Source organism: Macrotis lagotis, chromosome 5, assembly GCF_037893015.1.
Source record: "Macrotis lagotis isolate mMagLag1 chromosome 5, bilby.v1.9.chrom.fasta, whole genome shotgun sequence".
NCBI lineage: Eukaryota > Metazoa > Chordata > Mammalia > Peramelemorphia > Peramelidae > Macrotis > Macrotis lagotis.
Window position 1 is genome coordinate 255,192,705 of NC_133662.1, and position 17,407 is coordinate 255,210,111.

Below are 17,407 nucleotides of genomic sequence, written 5' to 3' on the forward strand. Positions count from 1 at the left end.
ATTCGAGCCCTGGCTCCTGAGCCTCCCAACCCAACACTGTTTTCCTACACTTCTTGCCTCTCTGTGCGTGAATCTGCTTCTCTTGCTGTTCTGCTCACATCCTGCAGTGGTTCCCCCTTGACCCACCCAGGCACCCTCTGGGATTGGAATGACCCTGCCTTTGCAACCCTTCCTCAGGACTCCCCTTGGTGGGCCAGCTCACTTGTCCCTCACCTGTCGGCCCCCTCCTTCCCCAGGCCTACATTTTCTTAACCACCCTATTTACCTCTTCATTACCCATTCTTTAAAACCTGAATTCAGCTGCCACCTTCTCCTCTACTCCATGAATCCTTCCCTTTCCAATGAACCTTGGCTCCTTGATTTATTCTCCTATTTAGTCTCAGGCTGAGGACAGGGACCTTTTCTCTTATAGATCTTTGCACCTCTCTTCTATTCCCCACCCCTCATCCCAGGGCCAAACAAAAGTACTTAATACACATTTATTCAATTAAATTGAATTTTGTGATGTGGATGCCAAGGCTTCCCCTTCCACTGTAATCTTTCTTTGGGTTGGTAGCAGATGGTGTCTGACCCTACTTGGTCATAATAGAGGGTCAGCCATTTAGTCAACTTTGCTCCCAGCCCTCTGAGCGTCATCTCTAAGTAGTCCCCAGGCTGCTTCTTACATTTTCATCCCAGTCTCCTTTAGCCTTTGACCTTGAGTGACCCAAGTTTCTCCCCTGCCATGCCCTACACAGAAGCAGGTCACGGTTGCCTTTGGTTGAATCCTCATCGAGGAAGGTGGCAGCCCTTTATTTTTGTTCCAGAAGTCTCATCTCTCTCTGTTTCTTAGGTGGACACAGGACATACCGGAACTTTCTGGTAGACAGGATGTCATTGAGCAGGGCCTGAATTGCTTTCTTTCAGCATCATTGAAGATACTCTCCCAACTCTTCTTTGTTTTCTTCTTTCTTCACTAGTTCCTTCCCAGGCCTCCCTGTGACTGCCCCCGCCAGCATCCCCAGCACCACCTCCATGAGCACCCCCACCAGCGTCCCCAGCGTGCCTATGCAGATGCCGAAGCCAAGCAAAATCCAGCAGGCACTCGCAGGTATGCGTTTAGGGTGCTCAGGCCCCTTCTCCAGGGACATGGGGAGGGAGACGGCTGGCCAGCCTTGCCTTGACCTTTGGAGTTTCTGATGAAATCAGAAGCCTTCTAAGAACTTTTGAACCCTTCTTCATTATGGTGTGACCTCGGGGCTCCTCAGCCAAGCAAGTTGAAGAGTTAGAGTTGACTTAAGGTTGGGGATCCCCCCTTTTTTTTAAAGAAAGATTTTATTTTGAGTTTTACAATGTTCCCCCCAATCTTACTTCCCTCCCCCCACCCCCCACAGAAGGCAATTTGCCAGTCCTTACCCTGTTTCCACGGTATACATTTATCCAAATTGAGTGTGATGAGAGAGAAATCATATCCTTAAGGAAGAAACATAAAGTATAAGAGATAGCAAGATCAGACAATAAGATATCAGTTTTTTTTCCTAAATTAACGGGAATAGTCCTTGGTCTTTGTTCAAACTCCACAGTTCTTTCTCTGGATACAGATGGTATTCCCCATGGCAGACAGCCCCAAATTGTCCTTGATTGTTGCACTGATGGAATAAGCAAGGCCATCAAGGTTGGGATACCCCCCAGCACTGTTGCTTTCAGGACTAAGTGAGATAAATACCTGCATCTTTATGGGACTTGAGTCTGGCATATACAGTAAGAACTTTAGACAAAAATCAGGAGTTGAGATACACTGACTGGGGCCATATTCTTCCCATCATAAGGACTTGCCTCTGAATTGCTTATTATATGTCAGTGCATTGAGCAGGCATTAAAAAGCCCAAAAGGGACTTGTGATTGGGAGGCAGGACTGATGCCAGGAGGGCATCTTGGCTGATACTGGGGTTGTGGGAGAACCCAGGGGAGTTTCTGAGGTTCCTCTTTCTGGATTCCACTTTCTAATCATCTAATGTTACCAGGGGATGTTTGTCAGGAGGAGGCGGAGGGAGGTATCTGATCTAAGCCTCCTGTGGCCCCCTCCTCAGCCAGGAAGAACCCCAGTGTTCAGACTTTGGAGCTGTTTTGTGATTCACAAACTTGGATCCATTTCAGAATCTACTGTAAGAAGAAAAGATTTCCAACCATTGAGTACTAGGGTCAGGAATCCCCCTAGCATGCTTTCTCCTTGATAATTTTTCATAGCCCCTACTTAGTCTGTCTTTGTAGAGCCTCGAAGGCTCAGTCTGGGCAGAATTGGGAGTTTTGAGGCAGCCTCTGGCCTCCAGGAATTGACTGTCTGGTGGAGGGTGTGGTGAGACAGGCAAACAAAATTGCCTTTATCTCCTCCAGATACTTCCAAGCAGCTTGGAAGATTAGAGCTGGCCCTGGAAGGAGGCACAAGTGGTGGGGTCTATATTTTGTACAATGGAAGAAATGATGGGGAGATTCTGAGGTAGGAAAAGATGATGGTAGACTGGCTGGAGTAGGGGACTGGCAAAGCTGATTCTACCCCAGAGGCAGAGGAGCCCCCCAAGCCAGGAGGCACCTGCTGCTGACCTGTGTGGTGAAGTCCAAGGAAGGGAGGGTAGAAGGAGCTAAAAGGAGAGGTGAGCCACTGAAGGAAGCATGGTCCAAACCTCCAAGTGCTTTGATGAAAACAGTGAAAGGAGCCATCCAGTGTGCAGCAAAGATCTCTTTCCTTCTTCACACACATTATGATTCAGGGAGCACATGGCTTCAGGGCAACCCCAGTCTGGCCTTGGATTAAGGGAGGATGCTGTGGAAGTGTGGCCCCAGAGGACCCCTTCCTGATGAAAATTTTTTTGGTGAGGTAATGGGATTAAATCACTTGCCCAAAGCTACATAGCTCGTAAGTATCAAAGTCTGAGGCTGAATCTGAACTCCAGTCTTGCTGACTTCCAGAGCCTGTATTCTGTTCACTGTACTACCCCTTCCTCAGTTCCTTTTTTTTTTAAAGTTTTTGCAAGGCAATGGGGTTAAGTGGCTTGCCCAAGGCCACACAGCTAGGAAATTATTAAGTGTCTGAGACCAGATTTGAACTCAGGTACTCCTGACTCCAGGGCCAGTGCTCTATTCACTGTGCCATGTATTCCCCGCCCCAGTTACTTTTTAAGGAAAATATTGCCTGTATTAAGGGGAAAATGAGAGGTGGTGTGCTGTTGCCTTAAAAGCTGGGTCCAGATTAAATTCAGGGAGTTGCTTCTCTGGGGGTGCCCACACCACCTCTAAAAAAGGCACTTCCCTCAGGGCCCTTTCAGCCCAAATGATTTGGTAAAGAAAGTATGAAGAGTGGCCTAGAAAAAGTCTGCTGCTCAGAAGGACTGCTGGCCAGATAACCAGATTCAAATCTCACTATTGACACTTTTTAGGCCCAGGCTTGAGTGACCTGGTGGTCAGAGGTGGGTCTGGAGGGGCAGCTGCCCCATTATCCCTCTCCAATCCAATCCCACCTACCCTTCTCAGTCTTAGGGGTTAGGTTTGTCTGTTGGCATCTAGTCACGGGGAAGGTCTTTTAGATCTCCAGGCCAATATTGTCAACTTCAGTCATGTCCTAAAAACAACCTTGTTTTCTTACGATCTTTGCTTCTGAGTCTCCCTAGAAACATGCTTTTCCCTCATTCGACAAGGCTTTCCTGGGCATCTGCTCCATGCTCTTCACTCAGCCCTGCAGTGCCTCTGCCACTCAGAGCTCTTCTGCCATGCGTCTGGTCTTGTGCTCAGTAGATTGATCAGAGGCTCAACTGCCACAGAAGACATCAAATCAGATGACTGGTCCCCCATCGCTAGGCTCGCAGCCAGGCAGGATGGGCATCGTCAGGCCCTGGACAGGTAGAGAGCCAGGAGGAGCATGGCTCACGAGGCCTTGTTGTCCTTGTGGATCCAGTCAGCATTCAGTTGGGTTCAGCTCTTTGAGACCCCGTGAGGTTTTCTTGGCAAAGATGCTTAGCCAGCTTTGCCATTTCCTTCTGCAGCTCGTTTTACACAAGTTACTCACCCAGAGTCCCATGGCTGGTAAGTGTCTGAAGCTGGATTTGAACTCAGGAAGATGAGTTCTCCTGGTTCCAGGCCTGGCACTCTTTGGTGCCCCTGGCTGTCCATTGTCCTTACTCTAGAGAAAACTTTCTGAGCTAGGGAGGGTCCTTGTAAAGAAAGCCTGGGTTGGAGTTCTACCTTTTAAGAAAAAAACTTAGCAGGGACTATTGAGAATGTCTCTGAAAAAGTGATCCAGGAAACAGTCCAACTTCAGGGAGACCCAGCCTTGAATTGTTTGAGCATGGGGATGACAGAGGAAGATCCTTTTGGCAGCTGTGGGAGTGAGGAGAAACCAAAGTAGGGTGATCACTTAGGGGTTTGGGTTTTTCCCATGAATCATGGTAACTGCAACCAGAATTAGTGTGGAGGCCCTATGAGTGAAGAGGAGGGGGCCAGATGTAAAAAGTGCACTGAAGGAGAGTCAAGGGGGATGGCTCAGTTTTTCAGCCCTGGCTGCAGGGGAGTATGAAAGAAATGGGGAAGTTTAGGGGGCTCAGCGAGGGCTAGGGTTGAGGGAAGAAAATCAGTAGTTCACCCAGAGGGAGGGAGATATCCAGTTGTCTGGTGGTTCCCAAATTTGGTTCCAGTGATTTGGGCTTCTTGAAAATCTAATTTTAGGCTTCCAACCCCAGCCAGCCCCTCTGACTGCTGAATTGTCTTTCCTGGTTTGCTCAAGTCTTTCTCGATGAAAGCTTCATTAACTAATTAGATCAAAGCAGGGACTAATTAGATCAGTGATATCTAGAGAGCCAGACCTCTTGTCCCTTGGCTGCTCCTACCAGTCCATGGATGCTTCCATTTTCCCTTTGAATGAGGGAAAAGATGGGTGCCTAGGTGAAAGATTCCTTCGCTACACATTTAACTCAGGATGAACAGAAGGTTGGGCCTGGGAGAATTACTACTTTTAGATAAGTTTACACTAATCCATCTTGGAAGGACAGACCCATGAGGACTAGGAAAGCCAGACCACCTGCTAATCCCCAGGCCAGTTCCCTGTGCTGCCCCTCTCACAGATGATGTCACTTATCATTATTGGAAGTGTGGTGACCTGCAGGGCTCCCTGAGTCTCTTCCTGCTGTCCCCTCTTGTGTTCATGGCCCCAGCCTGGAGTTAAGCCCCCTCCTAGTTGGCATTGACAGGGCCTGGGGTTGGGGGGGGAGACAGTTTGATCCTACCCCAGCCAGGGCTGCTGTAGCTTGTGCTTCTCACCCGGCTCCTTTCTGCCATCTCTCTGACCTTCCCATCTTCAGGAAAGCCACCACAAATCAACCAAGGGAGCTTCTCCGATGACCTAAAGCCCAGACCCAGCCCAGGCAGCACCATTGGGGCTTGGCCCCAGGTCGAGTGGGTAGTTTGGTCTTTGGTTCCCAGATGCCACTGACCTTGACTTGGTTCTGATTGGGGGTTTTTGGACTTGTTTTACTTTTTACTTGCTTAATCGATTCCTTTTATTGTTTCTCCCTGTGTGCATGTTTGCCTCCCCCCCCCCAACCCATGTAGGCATGACGAGTGTCCTGATGTCAGCCATCAGACTCCCCGTGTGTCTTCCCCGTGCACCACAGCCTGCCAGCCCTCCTGCCTCCTGTTTGCCCACTAAAAATCACAGCTCAGTCAAGAGACTGAGGAAAGTGTCCGTGAAAGGTAGTCGCTGTTCACAACCAAATGCTCTCTGGCCTCCTCCTGTCTCTGCTTCCGTGCCTGCTCTGCTCTCGTGTCTGCGCAATCTCTTCTGCCCACCCGTGGTAGCTTCCCTTTGTGTCGCTGAGGTTGCGCCCCGCCTGCAGCTGCCTTGTTGGACCGTGGCCCTGGGTTTTGCAGCTTTTCTTAGGGAAGTTCGAGTAGGAGGCCTGGCTATCTGTGCAGACTCCGTGTTGGTGTAGGCCTTGGAGCAATCCCTTGAGCTGACTGATGTGACCCCTGGCCTTGTGGAATGTACTTTCAATTAAGGCAGGGACCCCAAGTTCCGGTTCCCTTCGGTCAGTCTTTATTACCTACACACCTGCCCTCGTTGGTATGAATCCTTACCACTCACATGGATGTGGTGCCCACACCTGTGGTTGAGAGGAAGGATGGGGCTGGAAGGGGCTGGATGAGGCCGCTTGGACTGGAGATCTTCAGTGTAAACCACTGATGGTTATTTAAAAAAACTTAGAAAGTAAAACTGGTGATGGGGCCGAGAATGGTCAGAACCATAATAAGGGACAGGCGAGACCCGACAAAGCCTTTAAGGGCTCTAGGTAGATGTTCTCATGTGAGCCTTACAGCAGCTCTACAACTGGGCCCATTTTAGAGATGAAACTCAGACATGGAGTTGAAATGACTTGCCCAGGGTCACACAGCTAGGAGCCATCAGGCAAGATTGGAACCCAAGTCTTTGTGCTGCCAGCCATAATACCAGAATTCACACTTTGTCATTTTTCAATAAGAAAACACCAAAACATTGTTAAGCAGTTCACTGTAATTGTGACTTCCTGGCATGGCCCTGCTATTGGACAGGGACCCTGTGCAAAGTACGGCATGCCAACAGTTTTCCATTGTGTTTGGGTTTGTCACCAAACAGTTGTGCCCCAGGTCACAGGCAGCTGACCAACCTTCCGGGGAGCCTCAACTAAAAGGTGACTGAGAACCCCTGTCCTTCTGGAACCCGAGTTCTCTTGACTTGTCTCCTTGGAGGTCTCATTCTGCCTGGGATCCAGGGGAATGAGAGCAGTCACCGGGGGGAGGGGTCCCAAGGTATGCTGTGGAGGCAAGCACTGAGGATTAACCCAGGGGACCTCTGAGCACAGACTGAGGCTGGTCCTGGCCCAAGGCCTCGGGACCTTTCAGAATTAGCCAGACGCCTTCCACCCTCTCTTTTCCCTACCTCCCTCTTGGTTTGGAGACAATTGTACAGTTCCTGCATGTTGTCATCTCCCCTGGTAGGGCCTCCTGGAGGAGGGTCTTTGTATTTCTCTGTAGCTCCAGAGCTTGTTAGACTAGGGCCTGAGAAGTCCCTAATAATGCAGCTCTAGATTCCACAGAGTGGGCTTGGGTCTGCCCCTTGGGTTTAGCTCACCAGTCAGGTAGGAGTCCTTTCCTGTGCAGTCGTGTCAGGGGGGTAGCTAATGCTTCCTGGACATAGAACAGCCTTTGCTTCACTCCCAGAGTATGCAGGAGACCAAGGGAACTCCCAGGAGCAGTTACCAGCACTTGATACAATTATCCCATTTTTCTGTAGGGGAAAAAAATTCTGCAGGTCAGGGTTTTGAATGGGGAAGGAGTTTGTCCACTGGGGGCCCAACCTGGCCACTGGAGTCCAGGTCAACTGGAACCAGCCTCAGGAATCATTTCACATGCCCGTGGACTCTCCCTCCAGTTTCTCAGTTCTCTTCATCAAAACCCTGGGCTCAGAATATACCTGTCACCCCTAATAACATGTCCTTGAGCTCCTCCCCTCTTGGAGCCTCAGTTTCCTCAGACCTCACTAGGAGACCTGAGGGGAGTCCCACTGGAGGCCATCCTAGAGTGTCCCTTCCCCTCCCCACACACACACTCTGCCCTCCACCACCTCAACCGGAAGAGAGAGGCTAGGGGAAGGAGAGGAGCACCAGAGATCCCTGAGCAGAGTGTCTGTGCCCAGGGTGCTTGTGGGGCTCTCGTTCTGGCTGGTTGTGTGGCATTGATCTTCTGTAGGCCATACTGGCTAATCAGAGTGATTTACATCATGTATTCATAAGTGCCTAGATTATTGTGAGGAACTAGATGGGACCCAGTGGGCAAAATGCTGCCTTTGTAGCCAAAGGACACAAGTCCCCATCGGAGCTCCACTGATTATTAGTATCCGAGGCATCTTGGACAAGTCACCTAATATACCTGGGATTCGAGTATCCCAACTTTGGAATGAGGTGCTTGGGCAAACCCATCATCCTCACAAATGAATGGAAAGTTAGGCTGGACTTCTCCTATGGCAGGGAGCAAGGTGAGTCTACCTTGGCATCTGCCCTCACCCAATAAGGTGAAGGCCCAGGATTCCCCTGTTAATCTAGGAGATCCCCAGGCAGTTTTAAAACTTACACTTTTATAGATCTTTCATTTTTTCATCATCTGCATTTCCCTATATAACCCTCCCCAACACAGGGGATTAAGAAAAAAACTTAAAATTAATCAACACAATATCAGAATCCCAAATCTGCAGTTTTCCAACCCTGAGTACCTCTCTTTGCTAAGCTTGGGGGGGGGCAAACGGGCACAATTTCACAGAATTCAGCTTTGAGTTTTTTTCCCAGTAGGTCTGCTCTAGATACTGGGGTTACATAGACCAAAATTAAATAATCCTGCCTCCCAGGAGCTCCTGTTCCATTGGTACTCCTTGAAGCATTGTTCCGCCTGCCTGAGATGAAAAAAATGGAGAGTATAAATAGGAACTAGAAATAATGGCAAATTTTCAAGGAACTCACTGCTAATGGGGCAGGGCCAATCTTTAGAAGTTGTGTTTGGATTCCCTTTAGGGGCCAACCAACTTGGAAAACTTTGTTTTTCACAATACATTTTCCCTAGGAAAGAGAAAAAGGGGTATGTTATGAAGATTGCTTTTTTTTTGTCTGGGAGGGAGATTGGCAGTTAGGATCTTGATCTCTTTGAAGCCTCTAGAAGTGCCAGGGTCAGTGTAGACTGAGGAATTAGAGGTTCTTAATTTAAAGTGAAGGGGATTATTTCTCTCTTAGGGCTGCACTCTCCTCTTTTGGGTAAAGGAGGGGGTTGGATTAGAGGACTCCAGGTCCTGGTGTTCACTTCCTGTCTTAAAACTTCACTTCACAGACAGTTTCTGAGCAGTTGGACAGTCTTGGGTTCAATGGAAATTAAGTTTCAGTAAAATAGACATCCTAAGATTTCTTTTGGCTTTGGGTCCTGGGTTCCCAGCTTTGCATTTATCCCCGGTGGGGGCTCATTTCTACGCTTGGCTCTGTATTCAGACCCCAGACTCTCCTGCTTTCCTCTAGTGTCTCCACAGGTCTTACTCTTTCTACCCTAATGACCCACTTTACTGTTCACTCATTTATTTTCTGGTTAGTTTCTTTTACCTTTAAAAAAAAGTTATTTTCAATTAACATATGTTTATTTTCTCACTCCCCAATTGAAAAATAAAAAAGAAAATCACTGGTGACAAATGTGCAAAAGTTTGCCAAACCAAGTCCCCAACTGGCCAAGACCCAAAATATCTTGCTCTGCCCCTCCCCAGGGGTGGTGGGTTCCCTGTTTCTGGATGTGGTGGTGGAATTGTGGCTGATCACCTCAATGAAGTCTTCAGATTTTCTTCCTAGTAATAAAAGGCTCCTGATTTATCCCTCATTTTACAGAACCCTCACATGCTGATCTTTTCACTTATACACCACAAGGACCCCAGTGGCCCCATTTGGGTGACTCTGAAACAAGGGCTGAAGAGGTAGAATTGGGCTGTCAGCTCAGTCCAAGCCGCCTCCTCAGTCTCTCTCAGTCGTCCTTCCCTGCTTTATTCTAGACACTGCATTTTAGGAAGGCCAACACATAACTGGCATATTGGTAGCAGAGTAACACCTAGGAGGGACAGAGACTTAACCTCACATTTGAAGAATCCCTGGAAGTGACTGGGCTGCTTTATCCATGGAGTAGAGGCTGGCAGAAGGATTGGTGTTGGTGTATCTGAAAGGCTGCACTATGGGAATGGGGTTGGGGGATTGGACTGGGAGGAATGGACAAAAGCCACCCAGCTTCAAAAGGAAATGTAGATTGTCCTCAGGTCCATAGAGAAGCCTGGGAGCCAGCCATGGTTTTTTTTTTTTAGGTTTTTTTTTTGCAAGGCAAACGGGGTTAAGTGGCTTGTCCAAGGCCACACAGCTAGGTAATTATTAAGTGTCTGAGACCAGATTTGAACTCAGGTACTCCTGACTCCAGGGCCAGTGCTCTATCCACTGCGCCACCTAGCCACCCATGTTTCAAAGGCCCCTTCAGTGATGGGGGTGACTGCTGGGGGAGAGCAGGCACAGATGGCATCTTGGGGCCTTCACATCAGTCTGGACTCAGTGACTTGTGGTGTCTTCTGACGCCTATCCCCCACCCCACAGAGGGGCCAGTTGTAGTCGGCCTAGGGTGCAGCCGAGTGGCTGGCACAGGCTTGGGGCTGCTCTCAGCTGTTGCTGCCTTCTCTTCTCACCACCTGGGGGTCAGACTGAGACCCGGTCATGGCCCTTGTCTCGTGCATGGAAAGAGCGACTCTCTGCCCTCTTGGAATGCATTTCTTCTCTTTGTTGGCCTTTAACCTTCTCCAGTCTCGACCTTTTAACCAATTTTTTCCCCTGGCAGCTTGGACCTCTCTCACTTGCTGCTCTTCTCCCTCTGGCCTCAGTTCTTTGCCCTGTCTGTGTACCCTAGGGGACGTTGTTCTCTTTCTTCCTCTTTTGGGCCTTTTTTTTTTCAGATGCAGCATTCCAGGAGCCTGAGCAGGTGCTTAAAAACTACTCCGAAGAACTGAAGAACCCCCCGGATGAGGTGAGCCCTAGGGCGTCCCCCCACTTCCACCCCAGTCTGGGCTTGGGCTTCCTCCAAGCAGACCCGTCCCACAGAGCCTGGGAGACATCCTTCCCTCCTCTCACTGCTCAGCGGCAGAGACCAGACCCATAGGACACTCTGTTAGCAAGGTGGGTCAACGGGCAATGGTGAGGGAGTGCTTCCTGCCTGCTTGGGCTCTGCCTGGCCAGTAAGAAGAAAGGCAGCCCCATTGCCTTGAGGAGTGGGCCTTGTGCCACCCCTATGGACGCCTTCCTAGGAGGCACCACTGAGTAAGTGCCAACTCTGTGTAGAGCTGACATCAGCTGAAAGTTGTCATCCTTGAGAGCAGTTGATAAGCCAAACATTTATTTAGCATCTACTGTTTGCCAGACTAGTGGCACAGTGGTTAGAATACTGGGTCCAGAGTCGGGGAGACTCTGGCCTGTGCTCAGCCTCACTGTTAGCACCTTCTAGAGTCTGGGAGGAGGGGTTAACAGGCATCTTGATAGGACTTGGGAGTTAATTCCTCCTGGTTTCCTTTTTCTGGGCACTTGCTTCTTTCCCCAAGAGTTTAATACTCAAGAGATGCTCTGCCAAAATCAAGGCTTCACTGGCTTCGGCCCTGGTGGGTCCCTCACTACCTTCCTTGGTCTGTCTGTAGGACTGCATCATCTGTATGGAGAAGTTGACCACCCCCTCGGGCTACAGCGACGTGATCGAGAGCAAGAAAATTGGGCCAGACGATGTGGGGCGACTTGTCAAGTGTAGTCATGCCTTTCACCTGCTCTGTGTGTTGGCCATGTACCGAACAGGAAACAAGGTGGGCATTGGCACTGCCATAGCCCAAATCTTTTGGGGGGAGTGGAGGGAGGGGCTTTGTGGCCCTGGCTCTTGAAATTTGAAAACTGCAACTCTAGCATAAGACTTAGCCACCACTTCCCCCCCCAGCCCCAAGAAGGTCTAGGGGTGCTGCTGGAAAGGTTTTAGGATTGGGAGTTCAGAGTTAACTGGCTTCCTTCCCAGGTACATCTGAGTCTGGCTCTGAGACTCGAGGTGACAAAGACCTGGGCTCAAATTCCTCCTTAATGCTTTTTGGCTGGGTGAGCCCCTTTCTTCTTCCCTGGAAGCTCCCAAAGTGGTGATGCAGACCAGTTTCAGGGTCTTTACCCCTGGGATTTGGTGAGTGATGACTGTCCTGTCCTTCTGCTCTGTCATAGGATGGAAGCCTTCAGTGCCCCTCCTGTAAGACTATCTATGGGGAGAAGACTGGAACTCAGCCCAAAGGAAAGATGGAGTTTGCTGTATTCAAGGCCTCCCTCCCTGGCCATGAAGATTGTGGGACGATAGAGATCATTTATAACATCCCTCGAGGAATTCAGGTAGCCTGGCTCGGGCTTGTTGTGTCCTTGGGGGTCCTACTAGTTCTGGGGTGCTGGCAGGGCCAGAGGGGAGGCCACTACCCCGGCACTGACCAGGTGGGGCTGGGGTCAGAGTCCCCTCTCTGGAGACCATGTTGTTCTGACATGCTCAGACTCACAGCACCCTGACTTCAGACCAGAGAGAAGGTTTCTGGTTGAAATCGGCTGAAGGGCAAGCCAAAAAATGGGGAGGATCGCTGCCTGGGGGCAGGTCAAGACCCTCAGAGAAGGCAGATGAGAATAAAGCTGTCTGGGGTGAAGGGTCTGGAGGGTAATTTGAAGCAGCAGAAGTGTCGAAGCCTCAGAGACTGCTGGTCCCCATATGAGGAGGGACTGGAGTCCTTTGCATACATATGTTTGTTGAATTGAGCAGAATCGGTGTGAGCAGGAACAGAAGTATGTCATATAGAAGTGGGTGACATCGTAAAGGGTGGGTAGAATTGGGGGGCCGATAAAAGTCCAGGTGGTGGAGAGGTCGGGTAGCCCCAACCTGGGGAGCTCTTCCACAGTGCCCAGAGTGCCTGGGTGGTGGGGCCCAGCCAGGGGCGGCATGGGACGGCCCCAGGCTAGGGAGCTGAGGTAAATTGTCTCTGCCTCATTTACCTTGAAATCTGAGGGCTGCAACTGTCAGGTCTGTGTTTTCCTGTTGCAGGGTCCTGAGCATCCAAACCCCGGAAAGCCGTTCACAGCCAGGGGGTTTCCCCGCCACTGCTATCTCCCTGACAATGCCCAGGGCAGAAAGGTGAGAAAAGTCGGACCCCCCCCCAGATTTGGACCCTGACTTTGGGCTCCCCAATGTCTCATCTTGATTTGCTGAGCCTTGAGGTCCCAGTCAGTATAATGAGGAGCCTGCACTGTCCGCTGTCCTGTCCCCTTTGGGTTTCTTGACCCTGATTCAGGTGGAGTAAAGAATTGACTGCTGGGAGGAGGAGGCTGGTATCTCACGCTGCCTCCTTGCTCTGACTTGGGGACTTGCCCTTCAGGCAGAGGACAGCTCCAAGCTAGCTAGTCCAACATGGGCCGGGGTCCTCCCTGCCAAGGGGCCTCCTAGAATTGGTGGCTTTATTACTAAATCCTTTCTGCAGTAGCCTTCATTTTTTTATTTTTTCCCTCAAAAGGCCCCCTAGATTGATTTATTCAGATGCCTAGCATGAGCCATTCTGCACTGGGCCATGGACGCTCTGACCCTGATCCCTCCAGAGGGAGGGGGTCAGAGGCTGTTAGGTGGGCTCAGGTCCTCCCTGGAAGACCCAGCTCAGCAATTCTGGCCTTGCGTTGTGGTGATGGCTGGTCATCAAACCCTAACAACCCAGCATCTCATAAAGTGATCAGATTTAATCCCATTTTAATGACGCCATGTTTGAAAAGAAGTTGTTTAGCCTCGGTCTGTTTAAACAAGACTTAAGCTTTGGGACAATTTGTGACAGAGGGAAGAAGGCTGGGGAGAGAACCCGGAGCTATTCGTCCAGCACGGTGCCCCCTGACTGTGGAGGCTGATGTTTGGGGAGCCCCCACTCATGGCTGGGCAGGACCCCCAGCCCCTGCTGGAGGACCCTGTGTCTGCCAGTGGAGAACCCCACAGCCCTTGCCTTCTTTTTATTCTTCATTGAACATTTTACCAGCTCCTTGCTACCATATACCCCTTTGTGGACGCTTGCTCAGGGTTCTGCTCAGACTCTGACTAGGTCTCTGATCTTGGGCCAGTCCTCACAGGTTTCTGAGCCTCAGTTTCTTCCTCTGTAAAATAGGAATAATGATAGCACCTGACTTAGTCTGGGGAAACTTTGGAACCACACCCAAAGGGCTTTTGGGGTCCTTCCCATTCACCTCTGAAGGCAGTTGCCTCTCCTCCATTGAAGAGGGTTTGGCCCCTCTGTGCATGGACTTGCTCTCTGGCATTTGGTTCATCTTTCCCTATTTTCTGCCTAGGTTTTGGAACTCCTAAAGGTGGCCTGGAAGAGGCGTCTGATCTTCACAGTCGGAACCTCCAGCACCACGGGGGAAACAGACACGGTGGTGTGGAACGAGATCCACCACAAAACAGAGATGGGCCACAACGTGACCGGCCATGGCTATCCTGACCCCAACTACCTGGACAACGTGTTGGCCGAGCTGGCCGCACAAGGAGTGACCGAAGACTGTCTCAACCAGTGATGTCCTGGAGCCCCAGGACTGAGACGCTGCCGCCAGCCAGGGCCTTGTGGTCTCCCCTCAGAGTTCTGCCCTAGGGGACCCGCTCAAGCTCTCTAGCTTGCACCGCCTTACGTCCCCATTCATCCCTCATCCTGTTTGGAGCAATAATGCGTGTGCGGTTGGTCACTGACCAAGCAGTCCAGAGGTCATTTTTGATCTAAGGTCTCAATATTTTTCCATGACATCGATGCCGTATGCTGGGGTATCTCGCCACACTGGATGCCTGGAATGTTTTCTAGTTTGCACATCTTGACTTCCTCTCCTCGATCTGTCCACAGAAAAGGTTGTAAGCCTGGGTAGTCGTCTGGCGGGTCCGAAAGATGCAGCTACCTCGATTAATCCTGACCCGTTGCGCTCCTCGCTGTGGTTGGCTCCAGAGAGGTGGCGCCTGCAGGCCCGAGCTGTGCCCTTTGAGGGGACAGCCTCTTACCCACCCCCTCTGATGGGCTCTGGGCCATCTCTTCCTTCATACCTCACTGCTGGTTTTAGGAATTTCTATACTTTTTTTTCCTTGCAATAAACTCAAAATACCTATAAGCCTTTGCTTCTGTTACTTTCCTACATACATGCTCTCTTCTTCATGGATGTTCTCTGAGCAGACACAGCAAGAACCCACGATGCGGGGTGGCTAGCCCTGCCAGAACCTCCGCGCTTCAGTGAAGGGTGGGCTCTGGGTGGGAGGGGGCACCTTGCTGGTGTCCTTAAAGACGTGAGCTGCCCCTCCAATCTCAGCAGGCGCTTTTCTCCCTCCCCAGAAAGCTGATTGCTTCTTTGACCCTTCTCATGATACTTAATTCGACCAAGTTCTCCTGAAGACCAAGACTCTCCCTTGTCCTGCATGCATTCTTTGGCCATTGCCTATGTTGGTTTGCTTCAGAACCAGGTATAGGGTTGGGGGAGTTTGCCCAGCTCCCTCTGGGTTTTCTTAAGCCTATTTTGAGGTCCCCCATCTGTGGAGAGGAATGAAGGAAGCTCCAGGAGTAGCATTTTAAGCCCAAGTGGAAGGACTTGAAAGCTTGGGGAGACTCCCATCAGCTTAGATCACAATACCACACTTGAGCCATGATGTTTAGGAACAGCCCCAGCAAATGCCCTTCTGAGAGTTGTAGAAACTTGTGACTGGATGGAGCAGTGACTGGCTGGGGCAAGGTCCCGAGTGAGGGAGGAGAGGCCTGGGCCTAGATGGGGCAGGGCTTAGGTGAAACCTCAGCATCCATGATTATCCCAAAATGGCACCTGTCTTTTTTTTTTAATATATTTTGCCCATCAGGACCCCGTACTACTGTCTAGGAAATTGGAAATGGGGACAGTAAAGGTGTGGCTCAGTAGACCTTGTCTAATCCAGTGTGATTTCTGAGAAATAGAATTAACCCAGCAATTGGAACCAACCCATGGGGAAGAAAAGGACCAGAACTAAGAAGACCGGTTCTAAGGTGCAGGAGGTGAGGAAAGGGAGAGATCACAGCAAACTGGGACAGTCTCATCGAGAGCAGGTGGATGGATGTACCTCGAGCATAGCCTTAAAGGGCAAGACGGTTTATTGGGCTTTAGGGTGAGAGCAAGGCAGAAATGAGCCATACGCATCCTCTCACTGCCATAGGAAATGGTGTCCCTCAGTCAGAGGGGCCTCCTTGGACCTCTGGAGAACCCAACAATCCACGGGCTGCCTCTGTTCCATAAACCACTTTGGGTCTACATCCCCCGAGACAAATCTTCAAGAATGACCCTGGGCCAGAGACAGAGCCTGGCTAGGGCCGGGTCTCGGGCTGTCATTTCTGTTTTGGGTTTTTTTAGTTTTTGCAAGGCAATGGGGTTAAGTGGCTTGCCCAAGGCCACACAGGTGATTATTAAGTGTCTGAGGTTGGATTTGAACCCAGGTCCTCCTGACTCCAGGGCCGGTGCTCTATCCACTGCGCCACCTAGCTGCCCCACGGGCTGTCTTTCTGAAGAGTAAGCAAGCAAACCAAAAGACCCCAGTTCTATCCCCGCCCCTCACTGGAGTCACAGATAAAGAATTTGTCCCATGATGCGCTTCCCTTAGAACCTGATGGGCCCTATCATGGTGCACATCTTGAAGATGCTACTGAGAGTTTGGAGAGGTCATTCCAAAGGAGGAGTAGATACAAATAATATGCTCTGGAATGTGAGAAGGACTGTCTTGGAAATCCAAGCTTTTCAGTTGGAAAAAAGATATGAATAGCTTTGAGAACCCTAGGCCACAGCCATTCCCAGGTACAAATACTCATCAAGAGCCTGAGCTAAATAAAGGCTGACACTGAAGTAGAAAGGGCTGAAAAATCAATGTGTGCCGGTGCTAGGGATAGACAAAGGATTCATTTGAGGGAAACAGTATATACATAGGCAGGTGGATAGAAAATGAGTGTAATAGAAATGGCAGTTTGAGTAAGGAGGGGCCCAACATCTGATCTGCTGCCCTCATTGCTTGCCTAGCAGGTGGTAGAGAGGTTGGGGTGGGGGGTGGGGTCAATGGAACTTGAGAAGAACTGGAGCTGGAAAAGGCCCAGAATTGAAGTGTTTGAAGGGCTTCAGATTTGTGAAGAAGGCCAGAGGTTTTTATATGGGAGGTAAGGGGGGGCCTCTGGAGTGGACTGAATTTGAGGAAGGTGACATGGTCAGACCTGCCATGAGGAAGCTCATGTTGGTGGCCGAATGGGGGATGGACTGGAGTGAGGTAGGTGGACTCACCCATCCTTAGGCTATCATGATAGTCCAGAGATAAGGGGATAAGGGTCTTCCCTAGGGTAGACATAATGTCAGAGGAGAGAAGGGGGGCGGATTTGAGAGATATTGTAAAGATAGAATTAATGTGGGGTGGGGTGGGATGGAGTGAAGTGTGGTGTGAGAATGTCTGAGAAGCAGGGAATTCAGGATAGTCTCCCTGGATAGAAAGGAAATGATGAGAAGTAAGAAATTAGATTACAGATCTTAATCAAAGGCATATTATAGGGAGAAAGGGAGGAGAGGGACGGGCCTTTAATTGCCAAAAACTAAGGGTTTGTTGGTTTGCTTTAATGATAATTTAAAAGTTATAAAAGGATACACCCAGCAAAATGGAGAAGCTGACAAAGGTTGGAGCAGCTTGGTAATGGAGACAGGCATGGTAATGCCCTTGGTAGAGCTGACTTGGTCTAACCCTCTTGGAAAGCAATTTGGAGTCAAACTAAGGAAATGAGCATGCCCTATGACCTAGAAAT

At 50.1% G+C, this 17,407-nt stretch overlaps 1 protein-coding gene across 3 annotated transcripts in view; it reads left to right on the forward strand.

The window, feature by feature from the left end:
• Nucleotides 1–14,729, forward strand: part of DTX2 (deltex E3 ubiquitin ligase 2) — a 46,269-nt gene extending 31,540 nt beyond the window's left edge. For 2 of the 3 annotated variants that reach the window (XM_074189458.1, XM_074189457.1), the window contains exons 4-10: nucleotides 960–1,090; nucleotides 5,578–5,718; nucleotides 10,511–10,581; nucleotides 11,243–11,401; nucleotides 11,799–11,960; nucleotides 12,652–12,741; nucleotides 13,929–14,729. In XM_074189458.1, the coding sequence (XP_074045559.1) occupies nucleotides 960–1,090; nucleotides 5,578–5,718; nucleotides 10,511–10,581; nucleotides 11,243–11,401; nucleotides 11,799–11,960; nucleotides 12,652–12,741; nucleotides 13,929–14,153 (979 nt within the window). In that variant the 3' untranslated portion in view covers nucleotides 14,154–14,729. The remainder of the gene's footprint in view (nucleotides 1–959; nucleotides 1,091–5,577; nucleotides 5,719–10,510; nucleotides 10,582–11,242; nucleotides 11,402–11,798; nucleotides 11,961–12,651; nucleotides 12,742–13,928) is intronic. The other variant, XM_074189459.1, reaches the window with a different exon arrangement.
• The last annotated feature ends 2,678 nt before the right edge of the window (nucleotides 14,730–17,407 follow it).